This window comes from Sander vitreus, chromosome 5, assembly GCF_031162955.1.
Source record: "Sander vitreus isolate 19-12246 chromosome 5, sanVit1, whole genome shotgun sequence".
In the NCBI taxonomy this organism is placed as follows: Eukaryota; Metazoa; Chordata; class Actinopteri; order Perciformes; family Percidae; genus Sander; species Sander vitreus.
The window spans coordinates 13,530,070-13,552,024 of record NC_135859.1 but is presented as its reverse complement, the minus strand read 5'-3'; the positions used below and the strand labels follow the sequence as shown (position 1 = coordinate 13,552,024).

Genomic DNA, 21,955 nt, shown 5'->3' with positions numbered 1-21,955 from the left:
CTTTGCAAAGACAAGGTGGGTGACGTGGGGAGGGGGGGGGGTTGCAGTTGGGAAAGGAAGGAGGGAAAGTGGGATGAGGGAACAGAGGTGGGAGGGCTCGCAAGGGGCAAATGTTCTTTGTCAAAGGGTTTACTTTATGTGTGTGTGTGTGTGTGTGTGTGTGTGTGTGTGTGTGTGTGTGTGTGTGTGCGTGTGCGTGTGCGCGTGTGTGTGGGCGTGCGTGAGATGCCAGTGAGTGGAGCGCCAATTGTTTTTGGAGTTATTACACTGCTCTCTCTCTCTCTTTCTGACACTGTATTCTGATTGTTTACAAGCCAGGCGTCACTTCCCTGTGAAGGTTAGTTTAATGAATAGTAATGATCCCACTGAATGCCTCCGACAGGTGATACATAATCACTCTTCTTTCACTTTTCCACTCATCCCCCTCCCCACCCCTCCACCGCCCTGTCTCTTCTTCTTTTTTCCCCCCCTATCTCGTCCCCTGTTCCTGTCACTGATACATACAGCATTTCCTAGAACTGGCCATAATCTACTTAGTGTTTTTTATTTATTTAATTCTTCTTCTTTTTTTTTTAATTGTACATGTTGCGTTACAGCGCTGAATCACTTTTTTATGAGGATGGATGCATCCAGAGTTTGTTATGATGAAGTGAGCGAGCAGAGACGCAGTTTCTGGGAACGAGCTATGAAGAGCCAAAGGTCACAGATCCGAACCAAAGTGAAAGCTGTTTTCCCATCACTCCAGCCTGAAGTCCACTCAGTCAGACACCATGTCCATCATTTTCCACAACAAACACATCTGTGATTCATTGATCTTACTCATGAAGCTTTTCAATGAAAAATGATCTCAATGATGCGATACATCAGAATTTGAATGCTCAATTAACAAAACAAAAAAAAGCATGTCTAAGCTGCATTCTTTTTCATTGTTTTATTCAGCATCTATATTCAATGTCAAGTAGCTGAATACACCATCAGTCAGTTTGAACCGCCTCCTTCATCAGACTATCAGCCCTCACCTTCCATCTTACTATTGATAAATCACTAAAATGATGTACTGGGAAATTCATTTCATAAAAAGCTGTTTTTACGATCAAAACGATTTGAATAAAATGATACCTCATTTTTTTGTTGAAGGTGCACACGAATAATCAATACTAATTGAGACTAACGATGGCTAACGCATATGTAGCCTTTTTTCTGAATGCATGAAAACTGTAATATAGTAAACTACATCAATACCATTCTGACCTTAACCTCTCGCTAAATCCCTGCAGTTGATCTCTCACCTGTCTGAGCAGAGCTTGCGTGCCTTCTGCAGCTGCATGTTTGTCCACTTGGGTCTTTTTTCCTCCAGAGCCTGCAGCACTTTGTGCACTGTGGGTTTTGGAACACCCTGTCGGACAAACAGCAGACCATTAAGGTAAAGGAGTAAAAGTCAGACGATTTGTTGACACACATTAAATCAACCATCGATATGATGAAATGATGGCATCAGGGTTTTTAAACGTAAAGTACAGTATATCGTTTCAGCCACAACAGACAGGTAAAATGCACTACCTTACTATACATTGTAAACAAACTTCCTACTATTATTATTGATCGTATTGTTATTATATTAAACTTAGCCCTTACCTTCTGTTGAATGCCCATGGTGGCCTGCAGGCACTCAGCCAGCAGGGCAAGGGTTTCCTTTGCCCCACGGTCCAGGTCCAGACCACTGATCTGTTCCAGTGTGTCTGGGTCCTCCAGGCCCTGGATCAGACAGCCTAACAGGGCCCAGAGTAACAGGCCCATTAAGCGCAGCTGCCGGGCATGCTGGGAGAGGTGCTTCTCTGCCACTTGGAAGAGGAAGCGGATGGGGAGAGGCACGGATGCTACGGCCAAAGGCAGGTTGGTGAAAATGAAGGACAAGGCTTGAATAGTTATGGATATGGCAGCTGCAAAGAGAAAGACATTTTTTTGTTTTAGAAAACAACCCCTAAAATGTCTTATAGCTCACATGAAAATGTGGCACCCAGTCTGTGCGTACTCTTAGTCTCCTTTCCCCGTGCTTCCAGAGGTGTGTAGTTCCACTCCTTGGGTATTTTAGCCAGGACGCTCTCTGGTACATTCTGCTTGAACGAGGCTCCACTGGGGTCCTCTGTGGCCTGCAAACCCATCGCCATGGAGACCAGGTGTATCAGGAGGCTGTTGGTAGCCTTGGTGACTATCGCCCGGACACAGCTGATCACTGCAGGCACAGCCCTTGTTGTGTCTGACATAAATGGTAAATGATTGCATCAGGTAAAGAAGGGTGGCTGAAAGAATATCAAATTGAAGACTCAAGACCTTTCCAATTGTATCTATCACTGATTGTTAGGACTGAAATTGAAAAAATAAAAGCATTAAGCTGAGCTTTACATGTACAAGCACACATTTTAGGTCACCAATGTGGTGCTGTAAGAAGGACCGAAGCCAGCGAAAAAGAAGAAACCCAGATGACAGGATACAAAAAGCTAGAAGTAAATTGACTCACTTAGAGTTACAACTTTGGCATGGCAAAAGTTTTTGTCTATTGTACTGCATTGGTATATGTGCCGTCATATTTTTAGACATTTCTGAAACCACTATTTGACGGACTGACTAGTTGCTTTACAGAATGATTAGATTAGATGATTATCAACTGGTAACGAGAATGACGTCCAGTTGAATTTGAATTTAATAATAAGCAGACATGATGCCGGCTGTATGGAAAACTCTGTTTTTAATCATTTTAAAAGTAATGCAGTACATGCAGTACAAAGAAGTCTCTCAGTGCACAATAAAAAAATGAAGGCCTCCAACTGCATGTAGGAACATTTAATACTATTCTATTAACATACAGTTTTTATCACTACACTAGGCCTTAAATCAGAAAAGGTTTGGACTTGTAAACTTGTCAAAGACCTGCAGACATGCCATATTATTGACATAAAAATAAAGGGTGGATGACATTTTATGAATGCTACCAAATTAGAGTGGGTTACATGCGATAGTCCACCTAATCAGTCTGTATCACAAATGACTCTACTTTTCAAACAAAGACAATACAGAGACATGAATAGCTTGCACATCCACTTAGTGCTAAGGCATTCTGTTGAAATATCTATACTAAAAGCGAGTAATGTCAAGTTAAATTCAGATGTTCTTGATCAAACCCAGGTGGCCTGACAGTAGAAATCTTACTACCTTCTCCAGGTGCACTATGTCTTCCGTCGCTCTGCCCTTTCATATCCCGCTCATATTGATAGCAGAGCAGCTACAGCATGAAGTTGTATGGCACCCATAAACTTCCTACAGCGTCGGCTGTAAAACCAAAGGCTACAACAGAGAGATATAGTGCTGTGACGGCACTGGAAGTGCACTGAAATCTCCAGGGACGCCTAACAAATGTGTGACCTCAGACCCATAGAAATAGAGGAGAGCGGAACAGAAAATGATATAGCTTTTGGAAGGAGAAGCACTTTGTGGCAGGTGAGACCTAGACCTATTTTTCAAAGTCACTTGCTTCTCAGGCTTAATACCGCCCGCTACTGTATTGACTGCTGTATTGATTCGAAACAACCTGCTACAGTGTGATGAAACATCAGTGTAAGTGGAGAAATAGTGAAAACTCTCAACGTAATCTATGAAAGTTAACTCAGTGAACAGTTTAAATAGAAATGGGGGCACTGGGGGTATCCTGTAACCAAAGTTATAATACAAAGATTTGGCACAGTCCAATAATTAAACTAATTACCCTGTGAGGATAAATGATGATTGGATGACTTTGAGAATTTCTGTCTGGCTCACTCTCTCTCTCTTTTTGTTCTTTCCCTCTGTCGACCCCTCCCATGCTCTGTCTCCCTCCAAATACTCTTCTCCAATCACCCTAATTTATGCTACAATAATTACCACTCACCCAGGATATCAAAATCACCAACAAAAAGGGCTCCATACTCCACAGGAGTTCTGATTAAGCTCTGTATCAAAGCTTGTACCAAAGAGAGGCGGGAAGAAAGGAAGAGTTGGGGAGTAATTGCAGTCTCTGTAACAGCATATTAAAGTCATACCTTAGCTCACTTGAAATGTCAACACTAGACTGGCCCTTAAGAAAAATGATTAGATATTTGTTGTGGTCAGATTTACTCTTGTATTTAAAAACAGACAGTATCTAATCTGTTAAATCTCTCAATCAGTTACGTACATTCATTGTCTAAGCATGAAACTATCTCAATATCTTGCGCATAGAATTAACAATCTTTTTTTTTTCTCCAGATTACATGAAATGAGAATGACACAGACTGGTATTTTATCATCCCTTCATTTTTTTTTATTTAACCTTTATTTATTCAGGGGAGGTTCACTGAGAGCCTCTCTTTTGCAGGAACGACCTGATCACATTCACACAGTTGCACACATTCACACCTGAAAGCTGCCCAGCACACCGCAGTCTGATCTGCTGGCCACTGAGCAGCTCCACTGGACCGGTGGGGTTAAGGTACCTCAGTGGTATTAATGAGGGAGGGACAAGCGCTGCTCTTTCACTTTCCCACCCAGATTTTATCCTGTTGGTCTGGGGATTGAACCATCGACCTCCTTTGTAATAAAGAATAAATAAACAGTACAAGATTCTGCCCTATAAACCAAATAGCCCTAAGCTAATGAGCTATGAAACTGCAAATAAATAAATTATTAAAGTTGCTCTCCTGTATCAAAAACTTTTTTTTTTTGTCTAAACTAATGAATATATTATTTGATAACATTTAAATGTTTCATTTCTATTAACATGAAACCAGCAGTGGATTTTAAAACACACAATGTAATGTAGCACTGTATTATGACATACAATAGCAATACAGCTTCTACGGATAGGGTTAGTTTGTAGTCTGTAGTCTGTAGTAAGGATTTCTGAACTACAACATTATGCAGCAGCTGGTTTCTACTATACCTGCCAGTGTGTAGAGATGTTCCCATATGTGTGACCTTTCCAGGTATGGTTGAAGACACTGAGTCAAGGCCTTGGGAACGTTATTCAGGCAACTGAAGAGGTTGAACAATATGACTATGAAGTCATCTCCTGCCTTGGAGCTCTCGGTAGACATTTCTAAGCAGCTCTCTTGGCAAAAATCTGAGACAAATAGAGTCAGACTGAGTCAGTGAGACAGTTCTGAGCACAAAACAAATAAATGTGTGGGCAATCAAAATTTGATTGAATTTAGGAAACCTTTGTTGAAACCAAACAGTTGAAACACACACACAAAGAACATGATCCACAAAGAGATGAAGACTCTTACTCATATGCACGCATACACTCAGTTCGGGTGTGTAGGTGAGTGTAAAATCGGACTGTTTTTTGAATTACGATTCAGAAAATATCAACCTCATGGAGCTAGGTAGTGAAAGATAGAAAACCCTATCCTACGAAACAGCATCTTGATTTCTTGGCACAAAAACACATTGGAAAATGTCAAGGCTGCCCAACCTGACACATGTTAACAGAAAGGGTGAACAAAAGGCATTGTGAAATAGAAGGGGAAGAAAAACCCACATCTGTGTTAGATGGAGAGAAAAAAAAACAGACCAGAAAAAAACAGAAAAAGGAACAGATTTCAAAGCCCCCATAGCACATGGAGACAGGAAGTGAAAAGGAAGAGGTTTTGACAGGGTGTCCTTGTGGGGGTTGCTGTCTGAGCACAGGGCTGAGGATGGAGGTGTGTGCGTGAGTAACCCATATGGATGTCTATATATGTGTTTTGTGTGCTTACAAGTGTGTGTGTGTGTGTGTGTGTGTGTGTGTGTGTGTGTGTGTGTGTGTGTGTGTGTGTGTGTGTGTGTGTGTGTGTGTTAAGTTGACAGGGGTTGCTGAGGAAAGGCCCATTGCTCCAGAGGTGGCAGACATCCAGCGGTCTGTCAGTCTGCTGTGTGGGAGATGACAGCTATTTGAATAGGAGAGTGTATGCAATGCAGCAGTCAATGAGTGAGGGGGCGCAGTGATGGCGGGCAGCGCGGCTTCCTTCTGACTAATGTTGGACTATTTTAAAATGACAGGGCTAAATTAGCTGCTGCATTACAGGGACACTAATATCAGCCACCTTAATAACAGGCAGATAGGAAGCACTGCCACCACTCAAGGTCCAGATGAGAACTGATATCCTCTATCTCCCTGTCTCTAAGTGTCCCTCTATGTCTCCTTCCTTTTCTTTCACAATAACACATCGAACACATACACTCAAAAGTGGTCAGTCAACCTGACCTACAATCAGTCCATTAGGCGGCATAATGTGGGTTACGCCTGAATCTTGTTCTCTCCCTGTCTGGTAATTGGTCCTTAAGGAGAAAGTGTTCTGGATGTCACTGCTATGGCTGTAACGGTCCAAGGAAACAGGGGTGACTAACATTCATTTCCACTTGGGGTGCTGGAGAGCATGGCAGGTTAACTAGGTGCCTTTTAAATAATGGTCCTATAAAGGAGCAGTAGATGACTTCAGAAAAACTGATGACAGTGAGCTAGCACATCTCTGTGGAGTTTCCACTACTGCTGCAGCACACACTAATTCCAAAGGGTTTCTGTTTCTGTGTCCATTTCTCTGTTGCCTTTTCTATTTTGCTCTCACTCTCTTCCCTCCCTCTCTATCTCTAAGCTTATCCAACCTTGTTACATAGCCAATACATACACCTGTTTATCTTCCGGACAACCAGTCAACCAGTCACAAGGGCCCTCTCTGCAAACCTCTGTAATTGGAAGCAGACACGCTTGTTCGTAGCGTGTGTGTGTGTGTGTGTGTGTGTGTGTGTGTGTGTGTGTGTGTGTGTGTGTGTGTGTGTGTGTGTGTCAGAAGTAGTGGATCTTCTAAATTTAGGAGGAGTTGTGCAAAGGCAAAAACTGTTATTGTAAGTGTGGAGGAGGTGTTATCCCTCTCTGCAAATAGTTACATTTTCAAATTGTCAGACAATGGGTAGGCCATTTAGTTTGGTAGCTGTCTAGCAAGTTAGGTAGCTTTGATGCGGCAGATATACTGTATTGTAAAATGTGTCACAGAGCAACTGTTGAAAAAGTGATGAAACAAAGTTAGTTACATTAGAAAAACTGCAACTGTCCTAATATACCAACAGCAGCTGACTGTGGCACATTAACTTGAATTGAATTAGAACTGAGTCCAATTGAGGTAGTTTTTTTGACTCAATGTATTATTATCTATGAGTAAGTTACACTTCAATTATTACCAATAGAGCACCAGGAAAAAACCCCAGTATATGCATGTATGGGTAACTGCAATGGCTTATGGGAGTGTAGGCGTTCAGTCAAGCTGTTCCTTCTGTCTGTCTGCTTCCTGGTTAATTAGCCCGTCACTGTGATAACACGCGAGAGTCAGCGCTTCCAGCGTTGATTTACGGCAGCGCGCGGGGAGAAGCATTGCAGAGCCTCTGAGCCAGACTCAGACCGAGCGAGAGAACGAGACAGTGAGAGTTGTTATTAATGAGGTCGCTATAATGTGAATTAATGCGCGAGTGCACAACAGTCTTTAAAGGTTAGACTGTTGCCGGTGCGGAGGGGTGAAGAAGGAAGGGAAAATCTTTAAAGGTCAGCGTGTGTGCTCCGCCTGGCCCTGTTGAGTGTTTATTACTGCTCTCTATTGATTTAGTGATGATGGTGACCAAGGTGAAAATGATGATGATGGCAAAGATGCTGATGATAACTTCATAAAATGGATAGAGCTCATCTAAGGTCTGTATAACTCACTTAGGATCTTAGAGCACCATAATTAAGACACTGGTAAACATCATCCCACACATGGCCCCCGCGGGATCAACTCTGTAGGTCCATTATTATAAAAATAGAAATATTAAAGAATAATGAAAGTCAGTGGCTATAGGATTGCCAGCTAAGCATGTACATGACAAATACACACACATTGCCCTTTAACCATTAAAACATACCAATCTTTATACACAAAAAAACTGACTTACGAGAGTTTTCCAGGAGTATTCTGGGCAGGTGACAGTCTCTGTACAGCAGCATTCGCAGTAGCAACCTGGGATTGCGTCCTGGGTCAGAGGTCAGTAGCCTCAGCTGACATGCAGAGGCCGCCTGGCCCATAAGGCCATCTCTGAGAGCAGAAAGAAGGAAAACAAAGTTGACAGTTCTGCAGTGTCAGGTGAGTGAACAGATAGCAGTCAATTTAGCAAGAGACAACAAAGGAGAGAAAAAGCTTCACAAGTGAAAGACAGAGACTGAAATCGTCGTTGTCTTGGATGACACTATGGGAGGAAATAGTGTTTATGCTACAATGGTAACTTCCTTCAGTGTCACTCATTCCTAATATGAGCTTAGTCTGCAAATGCCTTCACTCTCGCTTACTTATAGTGTGCACCGGGAAGGAATTAGCTCTAATCTTGGCCAGCTAAAACCAAATTAACATTTGGGAGACAGCCAAATACATGAATATACAGCAGTACCCCCCTCCTACATCTTTTGTATAACCAAGAGGCTGCAGCCAGCTGTGGGTAATGAGCCGTATCCTTGGTGTGTGTGCGTGCAAGTGTGTGTGCGTGTGCAAGAGCACCCTTCAGAGCCTGTGCTTGTGGTTATGTATGTGTGCAAGTGTGAGGGCACGCTGACATGTGTGTTCCTGCATATTACTTTATACATCTCAATAAAAATCTAATGGAAGGAATGGACAGAGTTTGTCTGAAGAGCTGGGAGGTGGGAGGGAGTACGGGGGGTGTCTGCCCAGAAATTAACCATTCCATTTAAGCCAGAAAGCTAGAGCAGGGTGCACCCTGCTGCTTGACTGAGGAAAACTATGCCTCAATCTGACAGTGCAATTTATGATGTCACTTGGACCGCAAATCCAGAAGAAATCCTCTTTTAACTGCTCTGATAAATCTACCAGGCTACAGCGCAGGGTCAGTTTACAGAACCAAGACACACACACACACACACACACACACACACACACACACACACACACACACACACACACACACACACACCACATGAGGAAAGGCAAGAAGAGAAATGCAGGCATGAATGTGTGCAAATACAGAAACACACATAAGACCAGAAAACATACTTCAGATGCTTTCTTTATAGCTTGTAATGCTGGATGATTTATGTATGCGCTTTGTGATTTTATTATTGTTTTATTTAATAACCATAACAATGGGTTTTATTTTAATGGGCTGGGGAAAGATCTGGCCACAGAGGCAGGGTCCTGGATGAGGACCTGTGGATCTGGCCGGGGGCCACTGGCAGGCCCCCTGGCGCCCTCGCATGCAGGCAGGAGGTGGGAGCAAAGAAATAAAGAGGTCATAAAAATAAACTAATTTCAGCTCTCCAATACTTAGGAGCGGGACAGCGGGGGTTAGTTTGATTTGTGCTCCATCAGCACGCAATGACATCACCTCTGGCAGTGAGGGAGATGAGAGGGGAGGAGGGTGGAGTCAAGGGTTGGGGGGGGGGGGGGGGGGGAGTGATTGACTGCACCTTGGAGGTCATAACAGTAACTGGACACACATGTACACGTGTGTGCATGCATGTACACATTCACGCACACATCACCGTGTACTCTGTTGACGCCTCATGTGTAAAGCCCTCAGCAACCATCAACATAAACAAAATCAGTGTCAGCGGCTACGGTAGTTTATTTATTATTATTTTTTCTGTCCCAGCTTGCATCTGTGTTATATTACCACAGCAACTCTAGCTTGAAGCCCTGAGCAGCGGGTAAGTCTGGTTATATATCTGCACATACAGTATGCGGCTGTGACTCTCTCTCTCACACACACACACACACACACACACACACACACACACACACAGTACGCTATACAGTGGGTGAGGTGTGTGTGATGGCATAGCATACCAGAGTGTGCGTGTATGTGAGTTTGTGAGGGAACATGTTAATGTGTACCTACTGCATGATGTGTGATGGATGGTATGCTAAGTGTAATTTACATACCGTATGGCCTGCTCTGTGAAGAGGTCAGGGTTGATAGCATTTAGCCAGTGGACAACAGGGCTGTCAGGCTGATCTGATGTGGACTCTTTCGCAGGATTAATCATAAATATCCTGGAGGAATCGAGATCACACATCACAATTATAAAATACATCTTCAACTAACAAGAACATTTTATGTTTGGTGGTCATACTTCTTCAGGTAGTGATATCACAAAACGAAACACATCCTCCTGTGTGCATAGAATTTTTTTATTTGGCTTCATTTTTTTTACAGTTGGCAGTCCACTCATGCCAAGTCAAGTGTGGGGCTAAATCCAATTAGGACACAAGATTACAGGCTACAGAAAGTAACTACCTCTATTAAATAGTTTCATAGGAAAAGTAGAACATTTTTGTTTGCCTAGGTCATATTTTACTTTACCTTAAGGTTGAATAACAAAAACAAACTGTGCGTACGAACCTATACAGCAAAGATAGGGGTGCTGTGACAATGACGAGGACTGTCAGGAGTTGCTCACACAGGCTGTGGATTTGGTATAGCCAGCCTGGTCTGCCCGCTATTATGGCATTAGCTGAAGAAGGACTGGAGCGCAACAAGGCCTCGGGACTTTCACACACACTCCAAATAAGCTGCTCCACATACAGCAACACTGCTGTAACATCACATCTTAGACACCGAGTAGGGAAACAGAAAAGGCGAATGTATAGATGAAAAGAGAAAGGATGAGATGTGAACGAATATGTGAGAATGCATAAAGAGAGAGAAAGAGAAAGGCACTGAAAGCAAACATTGCTGTTTTCAAAGGCTGACATCCCCCATTACATCATGACATAACAGCCTCATTGCACAGCCAGTCAGATATCAGAACCTCCTGGTGATTTTACTGCTGGAAAGTTAAGTGTACTAAGGGCTTTGGATTTCACATTAAAAGTCATTGCTTTTACATTTATTCGCCCCTAAATCTGTTTCCTCAATTGGTTGGGGAGAGCTGCTCATCATCTCCCATCTCCTCATGCTTGCTCTTCCCATGGCCTAAATTGTTATTAGACACACACAGAAATGGACTGATACAAGAGAGCTGAGGTAGCATAAGAGTACCCATGTGAGTGCTATACACATAGGAAACTTAGAGATGCTTTGAAAAGCCATCTGTTTAGGCTAGCCTTACACTTTACAACTGTCCCGCCAGAAACACATGCATCTCCAGGCAACATAAACCAGGCTTTGTGTTGACGTCCTGTGGTGCTACACATAAAATTCACTCTTTCAACCTTTTGCCATGTGTCACAGTTTAGCCTGCTCATTGTCATCTTTCAGCTATTAGGAGGAGAAAGAGGATGGAGAAGATGACCCTGTGCAGAGAGTGTGCCTATGACGTACTAACACTACGAAAGACCACCTCCACCATTAGACCCACAGAAGCTGAGGGAAACTAGGCCAACAGTGAGAGACATGAAACCATTTAGGACTTTTCAATGAGTTCTGATGTAGTTTAGGATAACAATGTATAGCCAAGTCTATATTCATCATAGAGTAAATACCAAAGTATCAGGTGGGCTATACAAGTACATGTGTGAGAAAGGTTATGAGAGAATGAGAGAGTTAAAACATAAAGCAGAGGTACACAGAATGTATAGTCATTGACAATTGTCAGGAAAACCACAAATTACTGATGAGAAAAATAATCAATTGTGATAGAAAACATATCATTCCAGGGGTTCAACGTTCATTCTTGAGATCGCAAACAGCGATTGAGAAAACAATCTCCAAGGTCCATTTAATAGCTGTTCCAAAGCACAAATGAAGTTTGCACACTTGGAATTGTAGTTGTTCCAATTTCCATTTTTTTCTGGACACTTTAGGCACCTCTTGTTCAGGTTAGCCTAAAAGCTGAGGTTGAGATTGTTTTCTCAACTACTGTTTCCAAGGTCAAGAATAAACTTTGAACCTCAGCTGTTGAGCCAACATGAACGAAAAGTCCTTAAAGCTAAAGCTAACGGACCTTGTTGTAAGGTTGTTTCCTAAATTAGCATCCCATTATAGTATGTTTGCTCTGCAGTAAGGATACAATTTGCTATTACACTGTGGGCCCTATTTTAACGATCTAAGCGCACGGCGTGACGCGCATGGCGCAGGTGCATTTAGGACGTGTCCAAATCCACTTTTGCTAGTTTGACGGCAGAAAAAAGGGTTCCGTGCGCCGGGCGCGTGGTTCAAAAGGGTTGTACTTAGTGTCTTCATTAATTCATAGGTGTGTTTTGGGCGTAACATGCAATAAACCAATCAGAGTGTCACCTCCCATTCCCTTTAAAAGCCAGGCACGTTTGTATCTTGGCGCTTTGCTATTATGATGGCGGATTTGCACCGTAATATTTTTATTTGTAATCGTTTGCATGTTTGTGTGCTGCTGCGCTTCCCTGTGTGTGTGTGTAACAAGCATAGTGTGCACGCGCTGTGCACGAGCCCAGGCGCATTTTACTATTTCGCTGTTAAAATAACAATGAAATGCTGCGCTATTAACTTTAGACCAGGTTTTTGTTGGTCAGTGGCGCGATCACTTCCTGCTGCCTCAAGATAGCAATACACCAAGAATTCACCTGAACACACCTCCCTGTAAGACCAGCACGCCCATGGGCGCAAAGATGGGCGCAGGTGCATTTGCTATTTAAACGACAACTGCGTCGGTCTTAAACTAGCAAAGACACTTGCGTCGGGCTTTGCGCTGCGCCCGGTGCAAGATAGGGCCCTGATAAATTTTTCAGAAATTCAAATAAAAAAAATAGAGAATATACCCAGACAGGAATTCCTGTTTTGGCTAGCCGGTCAGTTAAATACCTACAAAGCAAGGTACTTCATTATATTAATGCACAGTCCAGTTGTTGTCATTAATCAGTTTTCTCACTGATTTTCAATACTGCTCACAACATCAAAATACAACCACAGATATGAAAGTACAGAAAAATCTGATACATCTGAACATATTTTATCATCTCATGGTATATACTGTCATATCAATACTTAAATTATGTCTGAGTGTTTAAACAAGGGGCAAAAACACAAATTGCAGTGTAGGACTACATTTGGTATGTTTTTATTTTAGTAGCCTAATTTATATTACAAAGCGTGACAAGATTTCTCAAGTGATTATAACTGAGGCCAGTACCTGATTTGCAGGTGTCTCTTGTACGAAGGACGGGCCCTGGCATATCTTTGCACCAGCAGCTGTAAAGTCTCATACAGCACATGGCCCAGCACCTCCTTGGCCATCTCTGCCGGAAGGACGGCCCACAGGTCGCTACGCAGCCCACACAGGAAGTAGAACCACATCTGCACCGAGAAGGAACAGCGCTCACCCTTTGGAAGAAAGTGGTGGATGGCAGGGAGGGATGGGAGGAAGGGGGATTGCAGATGATGAAGATATATTGTGAGATGGATATTGACAGCGAAGCAAAAACAGGGAAAAACCAAGAGGCGAAGGAGATAAAAATAGAGGGAGTGAGAGAAAAAACATGAAGGAGAAGAAAGAGAGAGACAGAGGCAGGTCTGTCAACACCAGGATGTCTCAGTGGTCACGCCACCTGCACTCTGCACCTGGGTTTCTTCCCCCACTGGGATTTTAGACTGCTTTAAAGTCCTGAACTGGAGAACACATCACAACAGGCGCACACTTGCACGCACATACACGCTCACACATACAGAGAGAAAGAGTGAAGGGGAGACATGGAGAACTTCTCTGAATAAAGTGAGCAAAGACAAGTGAGAGTGAGAAGAAAGACAGACATAGAGGGGGAGGACAGATGGAGGAAAACAGATTATTATCCTGGCATCCTGCAGCTTTGTGGGAAAAGATATAGAAGAATTAATTCATCAAATCTCTCTCTTCTTCCTCTATTCGCCCAAACTCCTCATGTTTAACCTCCAACAATAAACTGCTCCAGTGGATGTTGCGCGTGTGGCGGCGATATAGACACATCCTCCTACAGTCCGTTCCCATTTTCTTCCCACTTCACCTCATCTATCTCATATTTTACTTCTCTCCTTCCTCTCCCTTCCTCTCCTCCCTGGAGCCAGTCATTTAGGGATCGGTGGTTGATGGGGAGCGTGACCGAGTTCTATGTCCGGGATTAGGCCGCCATCCTCCGCCTGTGGACTCAACAGAGCAAACGCAGACGTTTGATCCAAACCAAGAGCAGCCATAACTACATGTGTGGTTGGACTGTTTAAACCGCTCACTCAAGTCAAACTTTATTTGACCAGCCAGGTCAACTATGAACAAATTCCTATTAGAGATGATGGCCTGGCAGCAGTGAGAACTGAATCTTGGATGGGGAATTGGGGATGGAATAAAATTGGAAAATCGTAAAGGCTTTTTTTAGTTAAACTGTGTATTTGCCTCTGAAGGCAAAACCCTGACATGGAAAGTAGCCAAGGTCATGCTCAAAACTTCCATTGATTGCCTTAACTGACCTCGTGCTGCTATTATAGCATATTAAATAGCTCTCTGCCAACAACTATTCATGTGTCAATACCAATGTAAAATAACAAGAAGGAAGAAAAGAAGGGTCTCTCTGGAGCTGCACTGAGCAATGAAAGAGCCAAGACACAGGGCTGGGGATCCAGGACCTTGTGCATACAACTGCACATACGCAACAGAAATGAAAACATAGATACATACATACACACCAAATGAAACGCACATCTTGAGATGCTGCTGCACAACCACACATGCATTCATCTGTACAGATGCATACAGGCATGCTTGAACAAAAGCACACACCTGCGCACAGCAGGTCTGTCTGACACCAGTGACCCAGGGAAGGAGGGAGGAACAAAGGGAAAAAGAGGCAAAAAGCAGGGTAAAGTATGAAAGAGAGAGGAGGTTTAGATTGGTTTAAGGGCATAAAGGTAGGGGAGTTTCAGAGGCCCTATGCTGTTTCCAGACAGTCCCAGTGTAGACTGCAGACTTCAGACAGCTGAATGCCTGGAGCCCCCGGGGCAGCATGGAAGCCACAGATGTTCTCAGGGAGCTCAGAGTAGAAGGCTTGGTTAGAAGAGGGAGAGTGGGAGGTAAAAGTGTATTGTGGGAATGAAGAAGCGAGAAAGCTCCTGAGTATAATTTCTAGAGTTCCTTGAAATCTACAGAAAAAGCCGACTAAGACACGTGGCATTACAATTTCCACTTTTTACAAGAACTCAACGCCAGATAAAATTGTTGATGTTTAATGTGTTACCATCTTTTTGATTTGAGGGTAAATAGGTAATTCTCAAATAGGCTCCTCCTATATATCTTAAATGCCAGAAATGTCAACTCAGAGAAGTTTATGAAGACTATATTTAATCATATACAGTTTTTCAAATTCAACCACATAGATTTTAGGGAAATGTGAACTTTACACTTTACCTCGTAGAAAGGTTTGGGGTCAGCCCAGTGGTGACTTTCTGCGTCTTGAAGAATGCAGGTGGAACAAACCTGGATACAGTAGCTGCTCAGCTGGTCTCTCAAGGCCTCTACTGTATCTTGGTACTTTTGAACAGGCAGCAGGGTCAGGGGTCTAGGCATGGAGGAAAAAAACAAACCTTTAAAAGGTAATGACAGAAAATACATAATCTATAATACGTATGGTAAATTAAGATAGAAGAAAGGGGCCGCTGGGATCAAGATTCTAATAGGGCCCAATCCTGTAATCCAGACGCATAATTGACTACTGTATATTCAGGGAGCTATCAAACAAACATTAGGTGAGATGATTAGATGAACGAACTAATGATTTATTCTGAAAGTTCCGCGTGACATTTCATATCCTTTACATCTGCCTGCCTTGATACTTTCCAGAGAGAGGCAACATTTTAACAGGGCTGCAGGAGGCTTAAAACCAGGGGGGACTGGATGGTGTAGGGCTTTATGACCGGAGGGGGCACGGTGGAAGTGCAGGTGGAGGGGTGCACAGGGCCAGAGGTGGGACAACAGGAGCACTGAGGGCACCAAGGATGCCTTAAGAAGGGATGTGTGGAGAGCAGAGGTTAAGGGGGTATTACGGGGCATAAAAACTCACCAGATGTAGACACAATATGGCTGTCATTACCTCCTGTCAATCATGTCTACCCTTTTTTTTGCTCTCTGGTCCCCTCCTCTTAATCTCAAATGTACAATTTTAAAATGTTTCTTCTGTTTTCTGCCTATGTTACAAGGCTTACAGATTTAGGAAGAAGGAATCTCTTTCCTAATTTTTGCTTAATAAATATCTAAATATAGTCAAAGAGTATAAGCCATTATATACAGGGTAGCTGTAGTGAGTTGTGATACTGATACAGTCTGTGGTATAACTGTTTGTAATGCAATTCAGTTTATTATCTGTTGAGCTGGCTGTCTGATTAGGTTATTGTTGATAAATGAACAGCAGTTTGGAAATGATTGTGTAATGTGAAAGATGAGGAACAATGGGTAATGTTGGAAACAAGGCATGTCTGATCACTTTGACATGGCCTGATGCCCTCTACAGTCACCATCTGTGGGTTTATACATCATTGCTCTGTTGGTTTTTGTATTATACATGTATTCTTACTGGGATTACAAACCAAAGGACTGCAACATATATAGTACAATACTAATTTTCCAATGTAACCCATCTCCATGTTCCTGTTGATTAGTGTAGCCAGTCAGCATCAGTCACGCCCACATACATGTTCCCCACGGTTCAACTGTTGTTGTTACTCTGGCAAGGCAGAGTAAGGGACTCCGAAATTGCTTTTCAAGTTATTAATTGCGATCAAAAGATTCAATCAATAACCAATAACAATTTCTGTTACGTCTTTTATCCTATAGGTGCTAGAGTAAATGGATGGATGGATGATTGGATGGATGGATTTACACAATAAGACATAGTAAAACACACACATACATCAATGCATAGCAGCCAATACACTATTCCATTCCCACGCCATATTATGAGAAAACAATGTCAAACATTTTCCTTACACTTTAGCTGCAGTAGTATTTGAATCTTTCAGCCTGGCATGATAGTGCTCCAGTCGTTGGTTCACATAAATGCAAGTGGCCAGCAGAGCAGGCAGGTTCCTCAGGGGTGCAGAGGATGCTACCTTCAGGGCCCTCTCCTGCAGACGGCCCAGCATGGCAAACGCTGCCCTGCTACACGCTTCCACAAAGCTTGATCGCACCTCCAGGAGAGAGCTGTCTCTGCAGGCTGCTGCCAAGGGTAGCAAGGCATCCAGCTCAGTCATGATTGCTCCACAGAACTGAGGGGGGAGAGAGAAGGCAAAGACAAGACAAACATGATCTCAATAACAGAGGGAAAATCTGTCAGTAAGAGGAAAAACAGAAGAAAAAAAACATCAGAAAGCGACCTCATTAGATATAAATAATGGAACATTTGCAAGGAGTCATCCGAATGACAAGGATTCAAGACTAAGCCGAGTATTACACATGTATTTTTCTCTTACATTGTGCAAGTCATTACAGCTGAAAAGCAAACATCAGTGTCAATGCAGAATACAGATGTCTAAAAGCGTGCCCTCCACAAAAAAAATGCTGCTGAAGATTCATAATTGGTATCAGGTCAAATAAACCCTTCACTTCTGAGAGCACATCAGCACTTATTTTATAACGTCTAATTTTATAACAGCATGCATCATGTTAACTACATTCCAATAGAAATGTTACAACACATAGGAAGAGGTGGGAGTCAGACATGCTGAGAGGAAAGAAAAATAAAAGGTCAGGCAAAGGTGAGAGTGAGCGAGAGGAAGGGAAAGAGAGCTGCTTCAGCGATGTAAAGACCTACAGCTTATTCTATAAACTGCCAGAGCAACAAGCAAGACTTATCCCATTTATCTACATTTGTCCTGGAGAAAGGCCTATAGGGACCAGGCTGCCTACACCTTTACCTCTCCAGGGGCTGGGAGACTGGCTGATCAAGGCTCTTTAAAATAGGTGAGTGTGTGTGCTTGCTGGGGCACAGATAAGCAGCAGTGGGATTTTGCTTGTTTCTATATTTAAATCTTTAATGTGTTTTTAATTAATATATAGCATTGTGTCAATCAGCATGCTTGACATAATGCTATACTGATACTTCATTCTTCTTCTAGTGTGTGTTTCTGTGTGTTACGATGCTGTGGTGCCGGTTGCCAACACATGCACAAAATAAACCCATAGCATGCATATACTGTAGGGTAATAATTCAACATGTATTCTTCAAAAAAGCACCATGTGCTGTACCTATTACTGCAGAGAATAAGATGCACCCATGCACACCTTGACACAACTGCCTCTACAACCGTATGTGCTTCCTATTGGCATCATATTGAGAACAGTGAAAGATGATCAGGCAAGTGCCGTGGAGTCACATATGTGTGTGAGTTCACCTCCAAATTTATCCACCTATACATGTGAGCAGATTCTTAAAAAGCCTTAAAACAAAGCATATTTCACCATATTCCCTGGAGCTCCCAAGCCAGGTCACACTGAGGGGAAAAAAAATCACCATAACTCAGAAAACTCTATGCCAGTTTAGTCAATCAATCACAGCATGTGTTACTTGCTTCTAGAGTCACGCACTCTATTACTTGACTTAATAGCTGACTGGGAAGTTCGACATTCTGTCAGATATGGGCTCCAGTGTGTGTACACAATTGACAATCTCACAATCTCTTTACACAATTTTCTCCTTAAAAGCTTCCAGTGGGGTTAAAAGGCCTGGGAACAATGGCCGTTTGGACAATTAAGTCAATATCTGACTGTATGCAGTCATTAGGAGCTTAGCTGTGAGAGGGAGAAAGCAGAGGTGGACACAACACAACATACATCCCCATGGGGGATGGAGAGGCCCTGGAGAAGCATTTCATACACATACGCTGTTGGCACGAACACAAGCACACACACACTTACACACTGAGCAGAACGTCATCCTTACATGCACATTCATGCAAAAACAACCACACACATGCACCCACACTGAAGTCAGACTGAAACCTTAACTAGCTCAGATCAAAGCCCAGAATCCCACCATGACCATTGTAGCAAGGTGAAAAAGATTGTATAAAGTGTTTTAAGTGCTAGGGAGGCCTGTTTATGTGTGCAGAATTTGGAGTAGACAGACAAGTGGCGAACTGAACATGCAGGTGAGGGCTTCAGAGAAGTCTGAATACAGAAAAAGCACTTCTGTTGCTATAATAGAGAGGTAGCATCTAGTTTAGAAGCGCCCACCCAAACGAGGAAAGTTCAATCCCTGGTTCTGAAAAGAGGGCGAGTTCCAGCTGTTGAATAGAGTGTATTTGGCATTCAACACACAACTGACGGCCAATAAAAAAAAAAAAGTGCACTATGTAAAGTACTCTGATGGATGAACGGTATAATCGCAGCCTGCATATGTATGGTAATACAGACAGTGAGACATGAAAAAAAGCGAGGATTGAGCTATGAACATATGAATATAAATGTGGGAAATATTGATCCATCATAATGCCTTTGAACTGGCCATATTTCACGCTTATGTCTTGTATAGTAATTTGCTCTCTGCTCAAACACTAGGGAATATGTCAAAAGAGGACAGAGGGGGTAAACATATATATATCTAATGGTCGCGTCCTGGACGTCTGTCTCGTTCTGTGTTATTGAATGCAAATGCATGCATGTATAACCTTTGGGCTGAAAGGCTCTCATCTTTGAAGCGTTGACCTACACATAAATACGTTGTACAGGTCCTGAGCACAGACAAATTCTGACACTCGTTAGCAATGATGGCCACAATTGCTGTCAAGTAAAAGGGCTAGAGGAGAGGGGGAGGGGGCAGAGGAGGAGGGAAGTGAGGTAGTAATGATAAGAGTCTGTACAGTGTGGAGGAGACTAGTGGGTAGCAGAAGAAGCTAGAGGAAGGTGAAGGAAAGTGAGTTGGAGAAAGTTTCAGAGACTTTTAAGAGGAAAGGTTGTTTAGTAATGGTAAAATAGGTAAGAAAAACAGCACAGTGTCATTTTAAATTGAAGTATTTGGCAGTCCAGTCCGCAACATTGGAGAACCTTTGTAGAGTTAGACACTAAGCCTGGTCTCACATCAGACAGTGGTCTTCCTCCTGAGAAAAATCAATCTCTGGTGTCTACTTCACCTCTCTCTGCCATTTCCCAGGCCCTCTCTTCTCATCTCTTCTCTCAAACTATCTCTTTTGTTATCCTGCTCTCTACCATAGCCTATTTGCCTTTGTGATACATCCCTCTATCATCTGTATACCCCATACTTTCCCCTATTCAACACCTTTCTCTACACACCATCTATGCCCTCATAATATCACCCATACTGCTTCTTGGTTTCCTCCTGTCTCTCTTTTGTCCTTAGAGTACTCCCCTAAAGTAATACTGATGACTCTTTCCAAGGCCCTTTCTGATCCAGGGTGTCAACTGTGTCAGGCCCAAATCATTTGGGCTCTCTATTGTAGAGGGGGCTTTCCGCTACAAAAAACATTAATCTCCCTGGGTGATGTGTGCAGACCTGCATTGTTCAGCCAGGTAGTAGTAAAGGAGGATGAACAGGACAGGGACACTGGTGTGTACGGCAAAACATGCTCATTCACAGGGTGAGGAGTGACAAGTTGGGGTCCTTTACAAATGTATTATACTTGTGTGTGTGTGTGTGTGTGTGTGTGTGTGTGTGTGTGTGTGTGTGAGACCGGGTTGTATAATGTGATAAATTGTGTGCAGGAGAAAAACAGTGGCTTATAGTGAGTGAGTGTTATCATGTCTGAAATATCGGTATTTTTTTTCAGTATTGAGAGATAATGCTGGAACTGGTAGCCACAAACCGGGCTGCAATGTAACCCTATAAGGAAAATGCTCACCATCAATGTACTTCGACTAAAAGTGCTTGGTTTCGCCACAAACAGCACTTTAAAGGTGCCGTAGGTAGGATTGTGAAGATCTAGCCTGGCTCCGCCCTCCTACGTACTTCCGCTCAATTTTCATTTCGCTTCAGTACTCCGTCTGGGTTCATGGTAAAGTCTTGGGTTTTCTCGACCAAAGTTTTTGGCAGTCCAATCAGCAAACAGAGGGTGTGGCTGAGAACGATGACGTTGAGGACGTGCGCTAGAAAGATGCGAGTGAAGCCATTCGGTCCGTTGTGGCAACGCTGCAGAATATCCAGAAGTTAAAACCCGAGCAAGAACAATCTTTGCTGAGTTTTGTGGTGACCATGATGTTGTGGCCTTCCTCCCCATGGGGTTTGGGAAAAGTACTAATCTAAAGAAGTACTAAGTAGAAAAAAACTAATCAGTGCTAATGCTAATAGCCTTGACGGTCTCCCCTCTTGTTGCACATGCGTCATGACCAAACGTTAGCGACTGGTTATGGCAGATCCAGAGTGGCTCTGGGCAGATCCAATAGTTTTAAACTTCAACAGAGTACCCGCCTTCAAGGAAGTTAACACTTGTCAATGGAGACTGGCCAGACTCTCTGTACAAATGAAATGTACGAGAGTCTGGTAGGACCAGGCTAGTGAAGCTCCAGGACTTAGCCAAACATTTTTAACATCGACAACTTCTCAGTCCCTCCCCCCTTTTCTGCTAAAGCCCAAAACGGTCTCCTAAGCCCCTCCCCCCACAAGGGAGAATGAATGTGTGTGCATGAGCAGTGATTGACATGCAGTTAGACACTGTTTACATTAGTCACTTAGACACAAATGCTTGGGAAAATAATAATTTCCCTTCAGGGAAAGACTAAAAAATCAAGACAACAGGGGTAAACAGTAGAATACATTTTGATTTGACTTTTGCTTGTTAACAAACAGGAGTCTTTGAACCATATTAGTAATTCTTTCAGAAATAAAATGTTTTGGATTAAATATTGTAAAAATGTCTGTGGCACAAATAAGAAATTATTTTGTTCTATTAAAATAAACCATTTTCTCCAACACATAACACTCTTTTTTTAGAATCTATGTGGGTAACCATATATGTATAAAGACCTATGGACCACTCCAATTTTAGTTGC

General features: G+C 42.8%; 1 protein-coding gene across 2 annotated transcripts in view; it reads right to left on the bottom strand.

The window, feature by feature from the left end:
• Positions 1-21,955, bottom strand: part of kiaa0825 (KIAA0825 ortholog) — a 128,148-nt gene that overhangs the window by 79,139 nt on the left and 27,054 nt on the right. Inside the window, exons 10-19 of one of the 2 annotated variants that reach the window (XM_078250487.1) lie at positions 16,943-17,220; positions 15,368-15,518; positions 13,130-13,320; positions 10,426-10,632; positions 9,966-10,076; positions 7,972-8,111; positions 4,952-5,131; positions 2,033-2,257; positions 1,636-1,940; positions 1,290-1,396 (exon numbers count right to left, since the gene is read on the bottom strand). In XM_078250487.1, the coding sequence (XP_078106613.1) occupies positions 1,290-1,396; positions 1,636-1,940; positions 2,033-2,257; positions 4,952-5,131; positions 7,972-8,111; positions 9,966-10,076; positions 10,426-10,632; positions 13,130-13,320; positions 15,368-15,518; positions 16,943-17,220 (1,895 nt within the window). The remainder of the gene's footprint in view (positions 1-1,289; positions 1,397-1,635; positions 1,941-2,032; positions 2,258-4,951; positions 5,132-7,971; positions 8,112-9,965; positions 10,077-10,425; positions 10,633-13,129; positions 13,321-15,367; positions 15,519-16,942; positions 17,221-21,955) is intronic. The other variant, XM_078250488.1, reaches the window with a different exon arrangement.